At 36.1% G+C, this 24,904-nt stretch overlaps 1 protein-coding gene across 14 annotated transcripts in view; it reads right to left on the bottom strand.

Annotated features, from left to right (window-relative positions):
- The window catches only part of KCNIP4 (potassium voltage-gated channel interacting protein 4), a 368,227-nt gene that overhangs the window by 24,632 nt on the left and 318,691 nt on the right, over nucleotides 1-24,904 (bottom strand). For 8 of the 14 annotated variants that reach the window (XM_015862835.3, XM_015862837.3, XM_015862840.3 and 5 more), the window contains one exon: nucleotides 13,692-13,816. In XM_015862835.3, the coding sequence (XP_015718321.1) occupies nucleotides 13,692-13,816 (125 nt within the window). Of the gene's footprint in view, nucleotides 1-13,691; nucleotides 13,817-15,091; nucleotides 15,146-21,019; nucleotides 21,122-24,226; nucleotides 24,345-24,904 lie in introns of those variants that run through there. The other 6 variants (XM_015862833.3, XM_085545641.1, XM_085545635.1 and 3 more) reach the window with 3 other exon arrangements.

Here is a 24,904-nt window from a genome sequence, read left to right as displayed (position 1 = left end):
ATGTATCGAGAAAGGGACAGCTATTAACCACCTGCATACTGCAGTTGAGACTACTGTATTTGTTTTCTCGTTTGTTTCTGATTAGATTTCTCATCATAGTTTTCTGACCTGTAAGCTGTAAAAACAAAAATAAATTAAAAAAAAATAATAATAGAGCCTTCAGAGAACATTTTCTTTATTGAAATCGTTCTTGTTTTATATTTCAGAAAATAATTGTGGTGCAACCAAATAGAAAAATACTGTGTCATAGACAGAAAGCAATGAATAAAAATCCTTCCACTCTAAACTGCAGTAGAATTTAGCTAATGACTCACAAAGGCAACATCACAGGTTATTGAATTATCTTTTATTTCACATATCTGCAGCGGCAACAGCCTGAATCTCTAGGAACATTGAGGAAGCCAATGGACTCGATAGCATCACATCTCATCTGACTGATCAAATCATTCTCCATTGACATCCATTGGTAAGATACATGTAAGAGCTGTTCAAGCCTCATCGGGTAAAACTCAATGCTTCCTGTTTGAATTCAGTGTAATAAGAATTTTAATACTGCTTCCCAGTAGCACAGCAAAGTTGAACAAGGTTTTGAACCTCCCACTGAAAGATACTCTAACAATGAGAGGCTTCTCCCCACCCCCTGCTTACAATGGCAGTTTCAGAGGAAAACAAGCAGAAGCAGAGGAGCTGGCCCACATCCAGCATCTGTGACTTCACACAGTAAATAACAATCAACACTTTGGCTGCATCTCCCATGCAGTGGGCTGGGTGCCAGCAGCACTTTTAATCAGCACTGCTCTTCATGTAGTGATGCCCACTAACCACTGTAATTTTTAGTCTCCTATTATTAGCATTGGCACTAAAGCATCAGTAAACAACATGACTAAAGACCTGAACTTAAAAGCTCACCCCAAAGCCTGACAAATCAAATCTTTATGGATGAGTCCCTGGCATCTGAGAGGTGCTTACTGTTTCTGTCCTTGTTTGTCACTACAGGAGGGCATTTTACAATCCTGACTTCGCAAATAGGAAGGAACTATAATTAAATTAAATGTAGCAGAACCCATGCTTTAAACACTGAGTAGCGCATTTTGCTGTAAACACTTGGCAAAGGCAAGGCACTTAGACTCTTGGGAAAAGCTGTACAGAGGCTAGCACTGCCTTTCATATATTCCTATGTGAGCGGTTTTGATCATATCCCTTCAAACCAGCTAAGTTCTCAGGTGAGTGCAGGAAAAAACCTTTTGCCAGCAAATGCTAATTGCTCATATTGCTTGGCCTTAAGCCCTCTCAAGGGATATCCCTGAAAAGGATGAAGGAAACCATCAGTTCCTACCAACAGTATCAGCGTATGTATCAACAGCCTATATTATAAGAATGGAAGACTTTATTCTATGTTTCCTACATGAGGAAATTAGGATTTAGAAGCTCAGTTGATGCTTTCATTGGTTATCCTAACATACTTATAGGCTGGAAAATTCACTGAGGAGGGAACAACACAAACAACCTTCTACTAAAGGGTCTGATGCTCTCCTGTTAACAGATTGGTACAATGTTCTATGATTACTAATATTGTATAACCATTGTGGAAAGTGAGAAAGCCTGAATTTAGCATAAAATATTTATTAAGCAAACTCAGTATGTTAAAGATATGACAAAAGAACTATCTTTTGTTTAAAATTCTGTGGGTTTTATTTTTTTAAGTTTGTCAGAATCAGCTGTTGGTATTAAGTGCCAACACTGTTTTAAACATTAAATAAGGACACTGTGGGTTTTGTATTCCTGAGACACATCTGAACATAAGGCAATCTGCTTGAAAGTCTGTCCTAACTCATATTGTTTCAGTATTTTTCAAAGAGTGGCAATTCTTTGTTTCTTGCTAAGGCATGCCATGGTAAAGACAGACAGATCAATATTTGGTTAGTGCTAGCTATGATGAAAAACACTGAAGAATTTCAGCTCCTACGGAATCCTGTCAGCTTGCAGAAATGGCAAAGAGCATAAAATTCAATGCAGTGTAGGTTAGAAACTGCAAATCAAACACTGTATTCGCTATTTATATTTCATATAGTAATACATTTATCCTTTAACAAAGGTTTTTGTATTCTCTGATTCTTATAACACTTTTGCTCAGGAGAAGGACCCAAGCACTGCAAACAAAAGAACTGAAGTAAGTGCTTACTTGCATAAATGTTTATAAAACTGAGCTTGAAGTTGTCGTAAATAGGACCTGACCAAGTACAGCAGTGAAAATCACACTTAATTGTAGAGCAGCAAAATTTGTGAAGCTGCTCTCTGTGAGACATATGTGGTCCACAGGAAGAAATGCTTCTTCCATGCTCACAACATAAGGGCATTTTGCCTTCTCATGATGGCTCTTTGGTATTCAACATCAGACATGGGTTCTTCTCTCTACATCACAAAAACCTCCCATCTGAGCTTGTCTAGCCTGTCAGCACACTACCTCTACATTTCTTTTAGTCTGTTACCCAAAGAGTAACAGAGTGTAGGTCCATGACATGGAGAACTCATCTGATGGGTAGAATTTTGCTGATCATGGAAGGACCAGAATAGGCTTCATGGCAAGGCATGCCTTTGAGAAAGAGGAATGAATCGCTCCATAAAACAATGGAAGATGTACCATAGGTACTTTACAAATGAAATATTGTTTCTATAATTCAGTAAAAGATGTGGGGGAAAAACAAACAAACAAATAAACAAACAACAAAAATAAAAACAAACATCAGAATGCGATGAGAAGTTTAGGTAGGAATGTAAATTAGTAGCATTTTTTAGCACAGTAAAAATCTAAGTAAGTAAGCTACATGAATCAGTTTCCTCCAGACTTCAGCCTTCCCTGTCTTGTAGGTAGACACTCGGAACACTGGGTTCTCAGTTTTGTCAGCATTTCTAAAATTTGTCAAGTCAAATCACTGAAATTGAATTCCAAGATAATTCTAAATAAATGGTGATCAATACTTGCTGAGATATTATTATATTTTTTTGTGAAAATGAACAGCTTAGAGAAACAAATAAAAACAAAACAAAACAAAATAAAAAGCAGAAGAAATCCTCTAACTAAAATAGATGAGGGGAAAAGATAACTAGAGAATCAGGCACATGTGGAAAAGAGTTATGCATCATAGAGCGTAGGCATAAGACAGAGGTTTTATTTCTCATAGGATTATCAGTCCCTAAGGAGATTCATTGGAGATGAAATTGCTTGGCATAAAAACTTCTCACAAAACCTGCTAAGTTTATGGCACATAAAACTTTTCTCGGTTCCACAACTGCAGCTTCTGAGAACAAAATGAAAAAAACCAAGGCTGTTATACCTTGGGGTGCATTACAAGAGATGACTCTACATCACTGGTGAGTGGAGCAGATACTGTATGACTTGATTTAATTTTTCCAGCATTACTGGAAATACGGTAGATTTTTTGTAAATCAAATGCAGTGTTGCTATTTGATGAAGTCCGAGAGATTATTATGATATTCAAATCTGGAAAGCTATACCAATTAAAATTAAGAAACAGAAAAAATAATTGATCCCTGAGCATAAGCTTCTAGCCTGTTCATGGTTGGCTTGCTGTTGAGACAGTTACATTAATTGAAAAGGGATAGTATTAATCTTAGGATCTTAGTTAGATCTCCAATGAGAGATGGAACAGAAAGCTTCCTAGGGAGCCCTAAAGTTTCCCAGAAGTTGTTCCAAGGAAATCTGAATGCACAAGGCATTTTGTTTGCAGGGCAAAACCTGAAATCTTGTATTTCATGTCCTCTATTTAATAACTGAGAACTCTGAAGAGGTCCAGCAAGCTCCCAGTTGAGCTGAGGCAATAACTTGATGTGTAGTCTTTCATCGCCTATTAATATGAAAGGCATGAAAAAAATTGAAGAAACCAATAGAAGGATTAGATTTTTCCAGCACTGGGCAACAAGTACATGTACTTGTTTATCTACTGATAAAAAAGAAATTAATAAGAATTAGACTATGTGTTGCTTTTACCTCATGGGCATTTCTTCCTCTGGGACTGGCCAGGAGGACTTCCGAGCCAATTACCAATAAATTACTGTTGTCTGACAGTATGAATGAATGTGCGGTTCTTTTCATCACAGACAGCTAAAACAGTGAAAGACAAATCATCTGAAGAAAATGGTAACTGTGACTTTTCTATCTATAGGTCTGGAATCATTCAAAAGGCATTCTCATAGTGCAAAGCACATGAAGAAATTCACAGAATATTCTTAACATTTGGATATTTCCATCAAACTGAAGGAAGTTTTATCCCTGACTTCAATAGAGGCAGAACTTTCATCCCAGAAGGATAAAATTATAAATTCAGGAGCTCAGTGTTACAATCTAGAATTGTATGTAGAATTGTTGGGTTTATTGGTGTTGTTAAAACACAACTAACATTTTTATTACAAGATCAATCTAATTTTACATTTGCTTTCCTCTAAAAATCTCTGTTGTTTCATATGGTGCCACTCTTCTATCTTGCTCTGGCGAAAAATAACAAGCAGTTCTAGCTCAAAATTCATTAACAGTAATCAGTTACTGATTTTACTCTGATTTCTACTGAGGAATCATTATTCTAAAGAAACATGAAGAGCTTTTGCCCTAAAAACTTTGCAAATAAGTGAAAAAAAAAAGTACATGAGTTAAACTGGATTCTTCAGTGGGATAATATGAAGTTACTGAACCTGGATTTCCTGTATATTTATACAAAACTGTATTGCCTGAACATTACATATGCTCATCCTGTGCACCTAAGTTCAGTGGTTGCTTCTGTTAAGTATAATCTCAAGCATGATCATGTACCTGTATCTACAGTTGATAGTAGATACTGAGCCAAACAGTGCTACAACAAACTGCTGGGGGGCCACTTATAAAAATTATTATTGATACATTTATTTTTGTGAGGTCTCAGTAATGTCAGTCCATGTCAGAGATTCATAAATGGAGCAAGTAAATCACCATTAGAAACATTGCACGGGAAGCTTCCTAGATCAGTGCTTCTTTTCAGAGACGAAGTTAGTGCCTTTTCATTTGATGGATATGGAGCTTTGCCATAAAGGGGTCCTGCTCAAATATACCATCCAAAGAATACACATTTCACTCAGTGCAGAGGAATTCAGCCTTCATTTTTCTCTCCTGTGAGGATGAACTTTGTTGTCTCCAGCTCCTGGGAAAGTTCAGTTTCCCACAGTCACCAGCCTCCCTACTGCTGCTCCCCACTTTATTCCCAGGGCATGTTTGAGGAGGCTCTGATCAAAGGCTGAGAAGCAATCTCTCAGATAGCCAGGGACACTCTAAAAGGTTTTGGCTGTCAGAGTAGAGATATTAAATTAGGCAGTTGTCAACGTGGAGCCCATGCAGGCAGTGAAGCTGTGGTATAATGCGCTCTTGCAACCCAGAAGGCTTTTTAGCATGATAGTTAGGTTTTTAAAGGTGTGTAACAGCTGGAGAGTCAAAATGTTAAGAGACTTCAGATTTCTAGACATAGGCTGTGGTTACTGAATCATGCTGCCTTCTGCATTATTGGTTCCTATTTCTTCTGTTACACTTAATGTATCCAAGATTCCTTAAGTATATTTTATAATAGAGTTAATTGGGTTGAATAAGTTCCCTAACTTGAAAGTTAATGTGAGAATCATTCAAATAATCCTAGTGAAGAGCGACTACACAAACATCCAGCTGATTTGAAGAATGCTGGCTCTGCCAGATACTCAAACTCAATCAAAGGCAAATGCAGTTTGGGCCACAACTTGTAATATTCTTCCACAGCACTGAAAGGCTTCACCTTGATACTTTGGCACTTCTGATTTTCTGTTTTGAAGATCTATTGCTGTCTTCTTTTAACACAGATGTAGAACAAAGCAATTTCTTTAAATTTCTTACATGAAATTACTTCTATGGAAATGAATAAAAGAACTCCTGAAGCTTTCTAAGACTAGACATTGATTGGGTTCAAAGTGATTGTGAATTTAAAGAAGAAAAAAAAAATGGTAAAGATTCAAAATTATTTGGGAATTCCTGTCATCTAGAACAAATTTCTGAGTTCAGCACAAAAAAAGATTTTCTCTGTAATGTTTTGAAGTACTCAGGACCCAAATGGTTGAACTGCGCCATCCAGAAGCATCACTATAACAGCAGGCTTTGCATGCCCACTTAAAAGTATTTTTGACCAATTAGAGTCACTGAATTACATTGTAGTAAAGAGACACTTTTCAAATGACAACATTCTCACTGATGCTCTGCACCAGATTCTATATCTCTAATATTAGTGATGATGCAGAAATAAAAATCCAATAATTCTGCTTAACTCAAGCACCAGACTTTGTGAGGCTCAGTCCAGATGCAGTAAAAAAAATAGCTGCAGCTATTTTTGGTACATAAACATTTATATTTCACAGATACCACATTAAAAGCTTTATTGGTGAAAACAGTCCTGCCAGTAGATGGGCTCTGTTAAACAGCTAGCTGGTGGAACAGAAGGTATGTATTGCACATAAAGAGTCAGCCTGGCACAAACAACATAATGCCTTACAATGAGCTCACCACAGCACACCAGTCACATGAAAGGGTATTACCAGCTTCAGGTAGGAAGGGCAGACAAGCACTCAAAGGAATTTAAATTCACTAAAGTATAACACTGACTTTTTTGAAAAAGAAAAACTTTGGAAGTATTCAGTGCTCTGAACTATTGATACTGGGTGCTTAAAATCATGCACTTTTTATATTGTGATTAATTAGTGACTTAGGACCTACATTTATCAGAAATAACTCAGAAGTAAGCAATCACTATTATGAAGGCAATCTCTGATGTGCCAGATGACAGTTTTTCCCCAATGAACACAATGTGAACAGCAGTAAGTCATGAGATGAATAGAAGTGTAGGGACTGAGTTTGCTATTAACTTTCAGAAAGATTTCAGTCTCTGCCAGCAACTGCGAGACTAATTGAAACGAGTATCTCCACTGAACACATTAAGGTCTGTAAATCTGTGACGAGTGACAACTATACACCAGGTCTGTCAAACTCTACTTCCAAATTATTTCTACTCGTATGTGAAAAGTTTTGAGTTTCTCAGCCAACTCTTGAAAGAAATATAAAATGAATATAAGCATTATTTACTCCTCAGTTTGTGAAAAGATTTTCACAAAAGTTCCCTCTAAGCTGCTGGTAACAAATGCTTTCAAAACATACTCAAACTTCTACCCTTTCTTGAAAAGTGTTTTCTCACTCATTTAAAACTAAGAAGACATTCTATCTATCTAGAGACAGAAGTGGCAAATAACAACACTTTTTTAAAAAAAAATAAAGAAGAAGAAGAAGAAGGAAAAAAGAAGAGGTTTAAGCTATGAGTAGTAGTACACACATTCTTGAGGCAACCATCCACAAGGCAGATGTCTCTCTGAAGTGCACTGATTATTGGTGAGACCAAATCTTTGTTCTTGTCCTACGACTCAGTGTAGGAGATTGAAAAGTATATTTAAGCTCTAAGCCATTTCATCTCCAAGGACAAGAACTGTTGTGAAAGGCAAAATACTTTTGTACTAGCATCCTCATCCTTCATGCTAAGTATTGTGTTTTGTTTTCTCTCCCTAATTTAACCTGTATTAGTCTTGAATCTGTACTAATTACAAACATGGATTCTGTGTAGAACTGAATGGGAACACAATGAACAGAACACATTCTATAGCCTTTGAGATGGGAGAAATTCATGACTTGCCGATACCTGATCCCAGCTAAACTGTTATTTCTCCTTGTGTGAAACCTGTTTCAATGTACAAGGCCATATAGGATGGGTTTTTGGGCAGCCTGATCTTCTGGAATCTTGTGTACGGAACTAGATGATCTTTAAGGTCCCTTCCAACCCAAACAAGTCACTGATTCTAAGAAATGAGGATCCATGTTAGATTTTCTCCTTGTTATGATTTTCAGTAGGGAACAAATGCTATGTGAAGAAGCAAGAAAAAGTAGAAAGGACTGTCCAAATGAGTTTGACTCATCATGAAGTTACTCCAAGTTTTCGTATAATCACTTTTCTCTCTTTTTGAATCAGATTCTTGTATTCCATGTTAGATTTTAGTGCTTGACAAATATAATAAAAGGGAAAAGACATTGATTATCTTAGTCTTTGAAAGACAAAAGTAAAGGGCAGTTTTTGCACAAGATAATTCATATACTGCAAAATACATGGCAGATGTCCTAAATATTTAGAAAAAAAAAATGCAAGGGAAAAAATATTTACAGTGAAATATATTTTGATTCAGTACAGCTAATTTTTCTCTTCTAATCTCAACTATTTTTTACCAAAATTGCATTTTTATTCATCACTCACTACGTGACAGGATGCTCTGATTATCAGGCTCTAATAACGCATGTGGACAAAACTACCTTTTTCTTAAGGGCATCTATTATTAGATCAATTTGGCCCTTGAAAGTGCCCAATACAACATACAAGCATTGGAGAGGGAAATAAATTCAGAAAAATATTATGAGCCTTTCAGGAGCCAGTCTAAAAGTAGCTTCCTTGCTACCCTTCAGGCTGTCTTAACTGTCTTAAGTTCACTGGCTTTGTCTTTGAATTAACTGACTGTAATGAGAGCTGCTGCTGAACAGCAGTAAAGTTTTCTGCAACATATCACTACGATCTAACACAAAATGACCTAGAGGCTTTAGATCCATAATACAAATATTTATCATATAAGATCTGAAACTGATATTTGAAGTTAAGTTTGAATTTTACTTTCTTGGCAACTAACACAATAATTTAAAATGTTGTGTCCCTACAACTTAAAAAACATTTTTAATGTCAGTGTGCCAACAAAACAGACATACAAAAAGTTATATGAAACTCCAACATACCTTTCCACAGTAAGTACTTATGCACATTTTCTTTATTTATGGAGATATTTTCCCACTAAGAATGTGAGAATTCACACTGTACTTGCATTGAGAATGGGAATTTGGCTGCCATATAGGACAGAGAAACAGCTATTAAACTCAAATTGTTAGCCAGTCCTTTGCATTATATTAGTCATCTGTCCTGACTGTGGGCAGTTCAGATCACAAATGAATAGAATGTTCTACATGCAGAAGCCTCTTTAGGTCATCTAGTCCAACTTATTCAAAATATCCAATACATATTATTACAGCTTTAGATGGTTACTCACAGAGGACAGAAAACTCCTGCTTTTATTTCCCTTCAAAAGATTGGAAAAATATTTAAGACAAAACAAGTGCTATGGAAAAAAAAAAAAAAAAAAAAAAAAAAGGAAAAAGGAAAAAGAAGAAAAGAAAAAGGTTTTCCTGAAAAGATCAGTGGGAATAGCTGTACTTTCTCCTGCAAACTCTTGAACATTGTTGACAATTAACAAATAAGTGTTACAGTCTAAAAAGAATGAGCTGTCATAAAACTTTCCCTGAGATTCACAAATGCAACAGTTTTACAATGCTTCCATCAGACTGTAATTGAAATGGAAAAACCTTTGAATAAATTAACATATTTGTAGTCATGCACATAGGACTTTTTACATGAATGGTGGTATGAGGGGAGGAGCATAACATCATTAGAGTAGTTTTCTTACTGCTGCTGTTAGCCTCGTTTACTAACACAAGAAGGGATGAAAGCTGTTTTAGAAATCCTGTTTTCTCAATAAATTTTACAAATACAGAACTGCCTACTTAAAGCTACTGTATGTATCCAAAGACATTTCTATGCGTGCACAATTTCAATTTACACTTTCTCTGATATACAGCTAGGTTAGAAAAGTGTTCATCAAGAAATCTTTAAACATTTCCAGGAAAGTGCAGTAGTTTCCCTGCACAACTTTCTGCAGATTGTTTTTAGTTTTTGTTTTTTATGAGGATCATCAACCAAAATTAAAAGATCATTAACGCCTAAGTTTAGCACAGGAGCATCCTTTGTGCAACACAAGTATTATTCAAGTATTTTTAAAATGGAAATGTGCCAAAGCTCAGGGACATTTTTAAATCTGTGAGAGATCTATCAATGGACAAAAAAGAAAGAAAGACCACATGTTGAGTGCATGCTTGATAGTCTGTGCAATTTATTGTGAAGTACCTCTTGTACTAGGTCTGCCACAGAGCCATTGGTTTGAAAGGTTAATGACTGTTGCAATCACAATTTCAATTTACAAGAAATGGGATGACAGGAAACTGAATACAAAATGGAGAGGTCCCACTGTGATGGCAGCTGAGAAACAATTCATCAACAAGAGTGCAAGAGCATTGTAAAGCCAGAGTGCTAAGGACAATCTTTTGAGTCTGAGGAGGGCTTAGGACTTCCTTTAATCTCATTTTTCAAGGATAGCAGAGATTTTAAATGGCTAAATTGATGAATACAGTCATAAGTAAGTTATCTTTTCATGTTTTCCCTTGTAACAGCTGTTAGGTCATCTGAAAGTGCTTTTCTCACTTACATTTTCTGTAGTATCTCTCTTCTTGTATTTTAAATTTTGACCTTGATTACTACCAAAACAGCCAACAAGACAGACATTTCAATGCTCTTAGTGCCTTTTCTGCTGTAGTCCTGTATTTGCTTACTGAAACATCAGATGTTCTACAGTGCAGATTTTCTAAAGCTTTCATATATGTACATATATATAAGGATGCTACCTGACACTTGGCGCTCCTCATATATAAACTATTTTTTGCTAGATTTGGAATGCAATTTGCCTGTAAATCAGATTTGGAAAATATCTTTACAGGCTTATCTTTTTATTTCTCTTAAAGGAAAAAATGTAATAAGTGAAATTTTGTAGACATCGCTTATACAAAAGAAAGACAGTAACACTTGCTGCTTTCTCATCTGAAGTCAAGTACTGCATGTAATTAACTTGAAACCATAAATAATAAGTTATTGGACATAAGCTGGGTAAAATTCTCATTGCTCCTATATCAGAAGTGACATCCTAGAATCGGGCAGGATTCGGGGTAGTCAACAAGTTGGAATGAGTTATGCACAATGAGAGATTATACAGACAAAAAAAGCTTCAGTTAGGAAAAGAATAGACTAGATAGGATATTTGGCAGAGATGTGTAAAACAATACCTGAGAGAAGTAATGTAACAGTTACTCATTTTGTCATAGCAGAAATACACTAGCTATTAAAATAGAAGGAAGTTGGCTTGAAATAGACATAAGTTATTTTTTCAGAGAATATATAATTAAAATATAAATGTGGTTAAAAATAAAACAAAATATGCAGCTGTATCATTCAGTACAGTAAATATTTCCGTAGCAGAATACAAGGTGACAGAACAGTATATTAGCCAAATGATAACTCTAAATTTCTTCAATTCTTACATCCTTTCCTTTATATGGCTACTATTGAAAAGAGTATGCTGAGGTAGTGGAACCTAGTACTGCTTTTCTCTTATTTAATCAGTTGTCTTTATTTCACTACAACTGGAACTTGTTTCCACATAACCACCTGTGACATCATCCTGCAAAGAGAACACAGCCCTGTGATCACACACAGATCTCCAGTTCTTCCTGTTTACTCTTCATTCTGTGTGCATGGACACTTCAGAGTGGAAAAGTGGGCAGAGGATATAGGCTACCCTGGAGATTTTCCAGTCTTGTCATGAACTTTATGGCTCTACTTTAGACTTTCTCCAGTGTGTCCATGTCTCTCTTAACTAAGGAACCTAGAACTAAATACAACATTCCAACTATCTGCCCAAGTCTTCTTCTGCAAAACTACCTCCCACCTGGATGACCCTCAGCACATACTGATGAATGAAGCACAGAGATGAAGCATATGGGGTGAAGCTATTGGCAGGACAGCATTTAGCTGTATTTAAAAAAAAGGGGGCTGAGAAAGGAGGTGGCCAATGGCAGACAGAATTCAACAATCATTGTCAAGGGAGATCATTTAAGTTCAGCCATGGGAGAGAATGTAGTGCTGCCCAATATCAACGTCTACCAAACCACTCAAACTGTGTTTGATAAAACCCAAACAGGTGACAGGAAAATGAACTAACTCACTAAGACAACTTTCTGACAGAGCTGAGACAGACCTGTCCTACCCACTTTCTGAAGAGATTAGGAAGGTGCAATCGAGCACCAGGTTTTGCAGTAGAACAGACAAAGATGAGAAACAAAACAAACCTCAGCCCAACCAAAAGTTACCCTTCATTTCTGAAGTCTGAAGCGTGGGTTAAGACTACTGCTTTAAACTGATTTACAACAGTCATCAGCACTGGACATGCTTTACAGCATTTCTGAAAGTAATTGATAACTTTGTAATTGCATTAAACACACACACACACACACACACACAAAATCTGAATTCCATGCTCATTAGCTCCAAATAGTTGAAGATATTTATACTTGCATGTCTTGAATTACCATGCACTGATAAGAAAATGAAACACTTCAATAAAGATGTATTACTATCAAAACTCCTTTGATGCAATACATCTTAGAACACAAAAGTAGAACAAGAGCTGGAATTCCTCTTGAAAATTATTTTTAAATGGTAACCAATTCAAATACTTTTTTATAATGTATTCTTTTCTTCCATGCATCATGTTACACAGAGAAGCATCAAGGTCCTTTGTTCTGAAGGTCTAGAAATAACTTTCTTAGAGAAACAGACAGAAGGTGTATTTTATCCACTCACTATGCTTTTACCTTTCCGCCTTAGATAATTAGGAACATTAGCTCATGATTTGCAATAGCTTGGGAATAGTATCATTAGCAGGGGAATGTTCTCTAGTACCTTGAGGAAATGAAAAGCCTTTAAGAGCAATCACAGTTAATCGCTAACATGCCAACATTGCATACTGTCTGAAAATGGAGATGATATATAGCCAAGACACATTAAGTGACTCTATATCTTACTTCCATTGTGACCTATCAATAAAAATGTTTTTAAATACCCTTTCACACAGCTTGCTTTCACTACAAAATACATGATATCTAAGAGTTTAGTACAGTTTACACTTCTTATTGTAGAAGCTATTAAAAACATTCTCATAGTTTAGCTTTCTTGTGTTTTAGTATGATAATACTTTGTTAAATCAGTTTCTTTCAGTAGTAACTGCTAAGGGCAAAAACACCCTTTTCCTAGGCTGGAAGGAAAACCAAACCAAAAGGTGATAAATGCAGTCATCATGGAATTTACCTGTAGTTTGGCAGAAGACTTATCACCTCCAGAATTGCAATACTCACATCTCAGTTCACAGGCTAATATGACAAATTGGAAGCTATAGCTATTATTCAAACTCTTTAATATCAAATATAATGTAACCCTATAAAATTGCATGAAGCCAATTTTAGCCAATTACTTCTTGTGATAACTGCCATGAATACAATAATCAAAATATTTCCTCTAACTGAAAAAAAAAATACTTCACCATTTTATTTCCCTCCTATAATTTCATTCATCCAGCCTCAACACAACTTTTAACCTCTCCTTGAACAGTCCTACTTTAATAACTTAGATTATCTTCTGCTTTATAACTTGTCTGAATCTTTTAAATAGTTCACTGGTTGCAGATTGATTATTTCCACACTTTATGCATGTTTCCACATGCAGCATTTAACTACAGAATCCCACAAGCTCCATTGAAAGCATTCTTGTACAGCTGAGATTGCAGTGGCAAGCAATGTGTTAAGTGGATGGCAAATTAAAAACTGGAGTACTTACATTCTTGAAACCTCTATATAAGATCTGAAGTTCCTTCTTTGTGAATTTACTCTGTGCTTCCAGCAGTTCAAGAGCTTCAGGTCTATGCCGTACTGTGGCCATTTCCATTTCATCTTCTACAGTATCTGCAAAATGCAAGATACAGAAAGGAAAAACTCAACAAGAAATGCATGATGTAGAAATATCTATCCTATGCAGGAAAAAAAAAGAAAGAAAATTAGATGACATTATTTTAAAGAATGGCTTTTGTAACCTTAAAGAAACGGGACACATTCATTTTGAACTCACAGGGAAAGGGCATTTATCTGCTTCAGTGGCTGCATAGAGTGTGGAACAGCAGTGATGATCCAGAGGCCTGGATATTATTACAGCATAAATACAAATAACAATAGACTGGAAAGCAGATATTCTCCAAGGATGTACATGACATATTCAGTAGGATTTTACTGTTTCTACAACTCTCTGAGCAAAGAAAAGACCTATAAAACCTTACTGTGTCACAAAATACTGGTGATATTCCCTCTGTTAGTTGCTTGATCAGCCTGGGATTCCCAGCATTCTCCTTTATGGACGACTTTGTAAAGTGTTTTGGAATGATATTCCACCTTCAACAGTGAGCTTTACTTTGAGTACAGTGTAAGAAACCTTTCATGATTATTCATGGTAAACAGCTTTGGGAAAATGAAGATTGTAGCAAATATGAATGTCAATAAATATATACCCTTAAGTCTTTAATATAACTCTAAAAGGATGAGATTTAAATGTGTGAGTCCAATAAAATAGCTAAAGCAACTTACAGTACAGATTTCCTTATACGGGAGTATGAGGCTTATGCTTGATCCAAAATCTGACATTAAGCAGACCCTATATAGTACTCCTGAAAAACCTAATCAAATTATGGCTACCTTCTTGTTGGATGGTTATATGAGCTATAGAAATGTAACCTGAACAAAACCAAACATGCATCTATTTATTTATTTATTTATTTTTACTTCTGCAATGTTGAAAACATATATTTCATTTCACTTCATCAGTGAGGGACTCCGCATTCTCAAAGTTAAGTTTTATTCAACTCAATTTTTTCAAAGATCACAAACAAAACACTCCATTAAAGCAGTATTATGTTTACATCCTCACATATTTTTGTTCTGGTACAGTGCATTAATAATATCTTTCAGTTGCTAGGGAGAAATCTGGCATCAGGAGATTCAACTATCCAAAAATAGACAACTTTAGAAAAGATTCACAGAATCACTGAATGGCTTGGGTTGGAAGGGACCTTTAAGGTCATCCAGTTCCAACCTCTCTGCCATGAGAGGCTGTTCACTAGAGCAGCTTGCTTGGAGCATAGAATCAGTATAAATCAACAACTTGGATAAATGTTCAAAAAATTGTAGGACCTTGTCTTTCCTTCCTGGCAGAGAGAGGTTGTTGCTGGCACTCATCTCAGGAACCTAAGGATTAAAGAAATATTCAAGGTATGGAAAGGAAGAAAACAGATATTAAAAAAAAAAAAAAAAAAAAAAAAAAAGTGAGTTCCACTGATTAAGGGGCTTCAAGTAGAGAATGGATGGTCCAATAGCAGAGGTGATGTCATATAAAAAACATATGTAATTATTCCCATTTCACTGGTGGTTTAACTGAAAGAAGAGAAAGCAATGTTCTACAGTAAACTCTGGGCAGGTACATTTGTCATATAGGCATGTCATCATAATGGTAGTGTCTAAGTGGTTTCCTAAACCATTAACAATGTCCTGTGAAAGAACCAAGACTGAAAGTCAGTTGGCAGATTATTACATCAAGGATTTAAAACTCAAGTCGAGACTTTTAAACATGTGGATATTTTATTCTTTGTTTATTAAGAATTTTTTTCATGTGACCGAACAGGAGAAATGAACAGATAATTGTGCTTTCTGAGTTGTGAGTAAATGTCTGAACCAAATTCAGCTAACTACTGCTTCAAGAAAAGCTTCAGAACAACCTCAGTGAATCAGAGCATCCACAATCCTAAATGTTACTGTTCTGAACACAACTTAGAAATGCTTATGAACTTTGAAATACACAAGCACCTGTACATCATGCATGAATGCAGATTCCCAAATATGACCATGTGTCGAACAGAGCCATTAATACAGTGCAACCTACTGATTTATATACACGTTTTGTTTTTGTTGTTGTTGTTGTTTTTAGTATATAGAAAATAAATAAATTTGGAGAGTTTAAGGCAGTGTGCCTGTGGCTAGACTGAAACAGATATCTTTGAGAAGCAATACTGGTTCAGTAGGTTTTTCAAAGGGTAAACAAGTATTTTAATATTGGCATGTGATGTGTAATGTTAAATGATCTAGGTATTAAAAAGGCATAAGTTCTACAGCAAAACTCTTTCTTGTACTTCTACTCTTGTGATTTATAGATATATTTATAGCTTCCTCCTAATAACACTGTTCTTCACTATGGCTGTGCTTTGGTTTCTACTGGCTCCTTCTTACCCTAAATCCCAAGATTAGGTAGGTATTTATCTCACGAATATCAACTGTGAATTCTTTTCAGAAAAGATGACCAGGGAATAAGAACTTGTACCTTTAGAAAATCAGCAAGTTATTTAATAGATGTAATTATAGGTGCAAGATAAAAGGCATGGCGTAAGACAAAAATAATAATAATAATAAAATAAAAAGAACATTGTTAATGTTTTATGGCTTTTCAAACCTGATTCTTAGAACATCATTTTCTCCTGACAGGGTTCCTTGAGTACATTCATTTTACTAAATTAAAGCTGTTTCTGTCAATTTTTTTCAGCTTAGACTCACTGCAGAAAGATTTATTAGAATAAGAAATACAGCACTAATCCATTTAAAATGACGTTTGCAGATGCCATAATAAAATGTTAAATTCAATCACTGAACCAGACTGCAAATTCACAGAACACTTTGTATTTCATAACTCTTCTGAGAGACATGTTAGTTTTGTCTGGCTCCTCACTCTGGCTTTTTCCTAGTCATTATTTTTCAGTGTAAGCATTACAGAGAATGTCTGTGGGAGGAGCCAGCCATGACATTTTTCATTTAATCTGACAGAAGACATTTTCCAAATCAGTGTCACCCATAAACTTATCTGAGAATATCCACTGTGTATTGGCTTATGGGCAAGTTAAAACATATTTTTCTTCCATTCATTCATAGGTTATTTCAGATGACTCAGACACAATCAATATTTCTGTAAAAAATTCCAAAGTAAACACTATTGACAAAAATTCCACAACTTTGCATTGTCATTATGATGTTTGATGATAGCTTTGAAGAATCAATATCAGAATTCATGGAATTATAAGAACATTTCAGTTCTCACCTTTAATAAGAAAATTCCTGTCATGTGGCGGTGTAGTCCTATACATAGTTATCAAAGGATAATTACACAGAATCACAGAATGACCCAGGTTGGAAGGGACCTCAAGGATCATGTAGTTCCAACCCCCCTGCCTGGCAGGGCCACCAAACATACACATTTACTAGATCAGGTTGCCCAGGGTCCCGTCCAACCTGGTCTTGAACACCTCCAAGGATGGGGCATCCACAACCTCCCTGGGCAGCCTGTTCCAGGACCTAACCACTCTCTTAGTAAAGAACTTCCCCCTAACGTCCAACCTAAATCTTCCCTCTTTTAACTTAAAACCATTTCCCCTAGTCCTGCTATTGTCAGCCTTTTCAAAGAGTTTACTCCCCTCCTGGGAGTAAGTTCCCTTCAGGTATTGAAAGGCTGCAATTAGGTCACCCCGCAACCTTCTCTTCTCCAGGCTGAACAAACCCAACTCCCTCAGCCTGTCCTCATAGGGGAGGTGCTCCAGCCCCCTGATCATCTTTGTGGCCCTCCTCTGGACCCTTTCCAAAATCTCCATGTCTTTTTTGTACTGAGGGCTCCACACTTGGACACAGTACTCCAAATGGGGCCTCACAAGAGCAGAGTAGAGAGGGACAATCACCTCCCTATCCCTGCTGACCACCCCTCTCCTGATGGAGCCCAGGATCCCATTTGCTTTCCGGGCTGCCAGAGCGCACTGCTGGCTCATGTTAAGTTTCTCATCTATCAGGACCCCTAGGTCTTTCTCTGCCAAGCTGCTCTCAAGGACCACTCCTCCCAGTCTGTACAGGTGCCTGGGGTTCTTCCAGCCCAAGTTCAAAACCTTGCACTTTGCCGTGTTGAACCTCATTAGGTTCACCCGAGCCCAGCTTTCCAGCCTGTCAAGGTCCCTCTGAATGGCATCCATTCCCTCCACCGTATCGACTGCACCACTCAGCTTGGTGTCATCAGCAAACTTGCTGAGGGTGCACTCCATTCCCTCATCGATGTCATTAATAAAGATATTAAAGAGCACCGGCCCCAAGACAGACCCTTGAGGGACACCGCTCGTTACCGAGTTGTTTCGGAGTTAAGAATTTGTCTTCCCAACGTTTGGAAAACCTAGCAAACTTCCTGAGCTACATTTTAATTCTCCATGAGAACTTCTAGGATTTATTTTGCAAGGTTATTGATGTTTTGCCATCATATTTTTAAGGAATTCTGTTTTCTGTATTCATTATAAATAACTATAAGAACATAATATAGATATGCAGCAGAAATTTTCTCAGCTCTAAGTTTGTACTAGGTGCTTATATTAAACTTAAAAGAAGAGTAAGCTTGAGAAGAAATATTGTTGAAATGTCACTTTTATATGTCATGAATTACATGGGCTCTAAATGGGCTATTATTTGGAGAGATAAGGACTTACATGGAAAAGAGGTCTCTGTTTGTTAACCATCCGATTACCTAGGGGGGCATCTGCAAGCTCTTCTAGAAGTTGAATGAATAAATGTAATAAATGTAAGACCAAATATTTGGGCCAGAGAATGTGATAATAGGTATATCCTTACTGATGAATATTTCTACAGTGTTTAATGATTTGGTAAAAATGTAGAAGACTACAGTATGGTGGCAATATTACTTTTCTGTTAATGAAAAGATTCAGTATAATAGTCTTATCACACTCCATTTCTGTAGCACCATATTGATTCAAATAGTTCAAAAATAAGATTATTTTTTTTAAGTTCATATTCACTTCTTAATATACTAAACAAATAATTATATTGATGCCATTAATGAGGATCCTTCTTCCAGCTAAACAGTAGAGACAGTTTTTAAGGCATTTGCTTCAGGAGTTATGCTTTGAACCTTTCATCATATAATAAATAACAAAATGGTAAAATCAATGCAAAAAACATATTCCTTAAATAATGATAAAAATGAATCAAAATTTAGGGCGTATCTGTAAAAACTGTGCATATGCATTTGCCTGCACAAATCCCAAATTCTGTCTCCCCTACTTATTAAATAATTGCATGCATACACACTATTCCAAAACGAACCTTGAGTCTAGACCAGGCTAAAATACACAAATAAGAAAAAGCACTCTGAGTTGTCTTGTAGAATGGGAAGGCTGAAATAAGTTTTTATCAGCATTATTCAAATCACCTTTTTCTTCACATATTCAATTGCAATACACAACTGCATACATCACTGCAAATTCAGGGTTGGCAGTTTTTCAACAAAATACTTGCTTTAAATCTATTCCTAGTAAATTTTCTGAGAAATTCATATTACGTAGTGGTCACTGTAGTGCTTACTTCACTCCTAATACATCAGGAATGTTGTTTCTTTTACACCAAAAGAAATTAAATAGCACATTATGTCAAAATATGAAAACAACAATGTACATCTACAACTTAACATTTTCATTTAATGTAATATTCTCATCTAAATTACATCTCATTATATACAGGAGCACAAAGGAAAATGCTGACTTCATCCATCATTCTACTACTTGGTTCTCAAATATGAAACACCTGGTGCAAGTTCTACTTTGTCTTCTCTTTCAGCTTATAAAAACACTTTCAGCTTAAAAAAGCACATTTTGTACAGTCAGTGATTTTGAGAAAATTTAAATATTTTCTTGTTACCAGTAAAGACAAAAAATTTTCATAGAGATGTGAAAGGAATAAGGATGTGTTGCTCTCCAAACACCAGAAAGGAATAAAACCTTCCATTTCTTTTTAGTTTAGAACTATCTTTACTCGGGTTGTGTAGGTGAAAGCAGCTTCTACTTAAAGCTGTCACTACAAAAACTGCCTTTTTTATGCTACACTGTTTTACAGTAAAGCACATCAGCTGAAATCACATTGAAAATGTTACAATGCAATGAAACCCTTAGTTCTTTTCATCTTTGAGATCTCAAATGTCTAGAAAGAAGAGAAAGTAACACAGTCTTCTCCACAGAGGCACACTTAAAAAATGGGGTAGCAGAAAGAAATCCTATGTTCATACCACTGAAGTCTAAGCACTTAATGTGAAGCTTGTGTTCACAGTCCAGTGATCCTGGGTTTCTCCATGATCACTGGACATGGGGAACAGCTCTTGCAGGCACTTTGTATCTTATACTGATTGATATGCTTTACTAAGAATAGGATACAGGAAGCATGGGGACCACTCAGCATCTGACTTTAGCTGCTAAAATGAGTGCATAGAATAAAACCAAATTAATCTAGACTGAATTGGGTCCACAGGGATATTTAATATCAAGTTATATTTGCCAAGAAGATATAGAAATGTATTAGTGTTATTGCTATAGTTTGTCTCTATCTAGGTATACATGGATGGTGAATCTGTCCATCTGTTTCTTCCTGTTTGACTGTCTCTGAAAGGATTGTATTTTGTCAGAGCATAGGATCAAGACATTGACAGAAAGGTCAGTGTACTTGCCCTTAAACTCTACATTCATATAGTTTGCTTTCAAACTCTCTTTTTTTTTCCCCCAGACATGTACATCAGGTTTCATTTCCTACACAGTTTGATGTTACATAACAAAAACATGCAGGGCCGAGACTTTCTGCTAAACTAGTACTGCTGATACTATCCTATGTGTTGGACAGCAAGAACACTAACATGTGCACACATGTACAAAAGTGCTACCAATTTGCAAATACAGTGGGAAAAAGAATTTAATTTCACCAGAGAACCACTTTCCAGCTAGCTTGCAGAGCAGAAGTCCCAACCCAGCATCTCCTGCAGAGCAGACTCTGGCACTGGTGTATTGACACCATGCTCTGCACAGGCAAGTCAGTAAGCATCCTTTCAATCACTCCTTTTAAACATCAATAGATCATACAATTACTTCAACAGATAGATCTCTTTTGAACAATCAGTTAATACAAGTATAAATTTTGTTGCATGCAAACCTAAAAAAAATAATAATAATAAAAAGAAATCAAAATAAAAATCAAATGAAAAATAAAACTTGCTTTGAGTAACAGGAGATGTCGTTTTGGCAGCCGAGCAGGGCAAGAGCTTCATAAGTCGCTCTTTAATACTGCGTTTGGCACTGTTCTGAGCGTAGAGGAAACCTAAAAAATATATTATCAGGGTTGTTAATATAAGTTTGAGAACAATTTCTGTACATGCTGCAGTATACCATTATAGCAGAGTCCTGATGGGGAAAGGCCAAACAGACAACAGCCATCCTGAATTGCAAAGGGCAACCTGAATTTTTGATCAGGACAACAAAACCATTTTGTCATATCATTCCAATAAAGGGGATGGTTTGTATGTGCACATCCCTGGAAAGATCTTAAAACCCGCCAAAGTTCTTATAACACACTTTAAAACATTCCACAAATGCATCAGGTTATGTATTTGAAACAACACAAAGTAGGTGTGTTTCTAAAGATTTTAATGCTAGAATACTTTAAAGATTTTTAACTGTATTTAATTAATTGAATTTAGATTTAATGTGGAAAAATATACACACACACACAAAAAAAATAATGCCCCACAAATAAAAACACAAATATATCTTTTGTTGTCCTTTCTGGCAATCTTCAGCTTCCAAGATTGATTTATTTTATTTTTTTTTCCCACAGCATACATTCAGCAACTAAGATAACCAACCTGGCACTTTTGCCTTTTCTGAATATGAAATTATTGACTACAATCAACAACCAGTCTACCTTTTCTTTAATATTTGATGTTCAACATATATATATATATATGGTTATAAGTATTATATATATATGGTTATATATATATATATAGATATATATAGTTATAAGTATTACTTATATTTTCATCAATACTGATATGGCTGAATAACTGATGTTCACATGCCATAAAGTAGGTGAACAGAATTATCCTTATTTATTGAAAAGGAAATTGTTTCTGTAAATGCCTGCAACATCTGTTTGATTGACCATTTTATACAAAATGGATGATATGGTCAAACATCTCCTAGATGGGTATTTGCTGCAAATGACTGACTTAACATCTGTACAATAGTTTACCAAATGATTGATGTTCCTAAGAAAGGTAAAGCTCAGCCTCGACTTTATGCAACTCCTGCACGTTTTCACATTACTACATGGTTACACAGGTCTACACAATCTGTGTAATTACTGAAGATGTACGCAGTGCCTTGCAGAACCCAAAGGATTGTTCTGTTTTCAAAGGTTTTGAAGCTCACAGCTCTGACTGACCAAAAAAATCACCATCAAGAAAATATGTCGCAGCCCGTGTTGTGGTTATATAGTAAGAGGTTATTATCTTAAAACTGGTCTTCAAAATAGATATTCATGAACAGGTGAGGTGGAAAGCCACAAGGCAGTAACGCACTGATCATTACACACTTCCTTCAAACTGCTGTGGAAGTGAATAATAGTAACTCATAGCCAGAAAAGTGACATTCAGAAACTGTTTTTTTCCAAACTCATCTTGATTTCATTTGTGAATAATTTGTCACCTAGAGATTTTAGCTGCTATGCCTCACTCAGTCAGTCACAAACTCCCCTGTGCTGTGTTAGAATTCTTCATATTCAGGTTAGTTAACTAGGGCTCCTTGCTCTTAAGTTTGATAATTTGTTCTTCTACAATCAAAGTTAAACCCCGAGACACACTTTACCCCAGAATTCACAATGGGAACGTCCTAAAACTCGTCTCTATACCACACCAGCTGCAGCTGTGTTTTTTAGTCTCAGGAGGTGCTCACACTTCACATAAACGGCAGTAACTAGTGCAGGGCCTACAGACTTTCACATCTAGATACTGCTATACTGCGATACGTATTGTATATAGATACAATAGAGTGGTTGCTATTTAGCATGATTTATATCTGTAGTTGCAACAAATAAAGAAAGCAACTGTTTAAATCTATGATTTACAGAGATTTAAACTAGAGAACTGTTAGTCCACAACTGTATAAACGAAAGTATAATATGCACAGTTTGTAGCATAATATGTATATACTAGGATATAAAAATTATGATGTATGCATTGTAAGTTATGAGTGATTTATAAATTACCATACATTCATAATCTACTATATGTAAACCTAAACTACACCTATCTTAGCTCTTCACACATTTATTCAGACATATATCTCTGCTTTTATACCCTTATATTAATTTTATTTATTTTATTTGATTTACCCTTATATTTATTTATATTTATTGCCCTATGTTACAGAAACAGGTCAAACCAACCCAGCAAAGAATATCAAGCCAAGAGATCTTTGCAGGAGTTTGCAAAGAAAAAACATCTCTCTTCCTAAATGCATTTATTTTCATTGCACATGTTCTGCAAGCAGTATGAAAGCAAGGGCAGGTAGTCACTTTTTGTTGGTAGAGACTTCTACTCAGCAGAATAGCCTTCTGGCTAGCATCCCCCCTGCAATAGCACAAGGTGGACTGTTGCTGCTGTCTTTGTACTTAAATTCTTGCACAATCTTCCAGCCTACAGCAAATTCCCACTGTTAAAAACAGCTCTCTCCTGCCTTGCCTCCCACCTCATTGCTGACCTTCTGTAACGGGTTCTGGGTGTTAAACTTCAACCTAGAAGGTGCGTTCATCTGTAGACTTTCCTCTTTCCTTTATTTGGCAAAGCCAGAAGATAGGCTCCAGTGTTTAAGTCAAAGCCTGAAGTGTTTTCTTGGCATACTGATTTGCACTCAATTTCAGCTGTATGATCAAATTTCTCTCAGGACTTTAAGAGCTGTCAGCCTCACTAAACTGCTTATGTTTCGGCACAGATGGAAGAGCCATTGAGATAAAACAAGTGCAGTTTTTCATATTCATAGTTCAAGACTTGTGGAAGAGAGCCAATTCAGAATTTGTTCCTTCTATGTAGTGAGCCTAGGAATGAAACAAAATGTTTACAACAGAAATATTTATAAGGCTAAGTTTTTGGAAACACCTGACGAGGAACTGTCTGAGTTATCATTAAGCTACTGTACGGATCATCAGCATTTTTAGCCAAGCTGGGAAAGCTTTCTTGCCAACCCCATTTCTATGTTCAGATATAATTTTAGCAATTCATCTTGTTCTGCTCCATCTGTTTTTAACTCCAAAATACATCTGTCAGCTTCACAGACTACACAACCCTACAAACCACATCAGACCTACAGAGAAGAGCCATCAAGGTGTTGAGAAGAAAAAAATGTACAGCAGCATTTTAGGTATTACCTTGAAACACTTTCAGGAGTGAGACTGCTGTCCTTCTGTCTCAGTTCCTTTGTACACAGCGTTTTACATCAGACTTCCAAAGGCAGAATCTGATTAGGAGCTGGCAGCCACATTTACCTACCAACCAGTTAGAAGTCAGAATCAAACTGTAATTCTGGAGACCAGTAGTACTTAACATGGACTGTAAACAAAGAGTAGAGAAAAAGGTACTTTGCCTAAACCAATAATCACAAAATGGAATATGCTGGGTATTTGTGGGGTGGAACATAGGGAAAATGATGAAAGAGGAAATGAAATAGTTAATAACACAGTAGAGAGGGACACTGAGATGTGTGAAAGCAGAAAGAATTTAAAATAGAGAAATGACTGCACATTTTTCCTTTCCATATTTATTAAATGACCCAATTACAGCTTTATCATTCAGATAACACCTCCACAGGATAACTATGCAGCTTTTCAAAATAAAAAAACCAAAAACAACCTTGTAATTTAAAAATAGTTTCCATGTTTAATGCAAACATTGTCTAATACTGTTGTAACCATTTCCAGGAGCTCAAATGCAAAAAAAAAAAAAAAACCACAAAAAACAACCTGTTAATTTTCCCCAGTGCAGAACCTGAAAATACACAAGATCTGCAAAATCATGTCATATCATGTCATTCATTTAATACCACTTAA

The sequence above is a fragment of the Coturnix japonica genome, chromosome 4 (genome assembly GCF_054131305.1).
Source record: "Coturnix japonica strain WE chromosome 4, WE-NBRP24, whole genome shotgun sequence".
Classification (NCBI taxonomy): domain Eukaryota; kingdom Metazoa; phylum Chordata; class Aves; order Galliformes; family Phasianidae; genus Coturnix; species Coturnix japonica.
The sequence above is the reverse complement of the archived record's forward strand: the minus strand, read 5'-3'. Positions and strand labels throughout refer to the sequence as shown.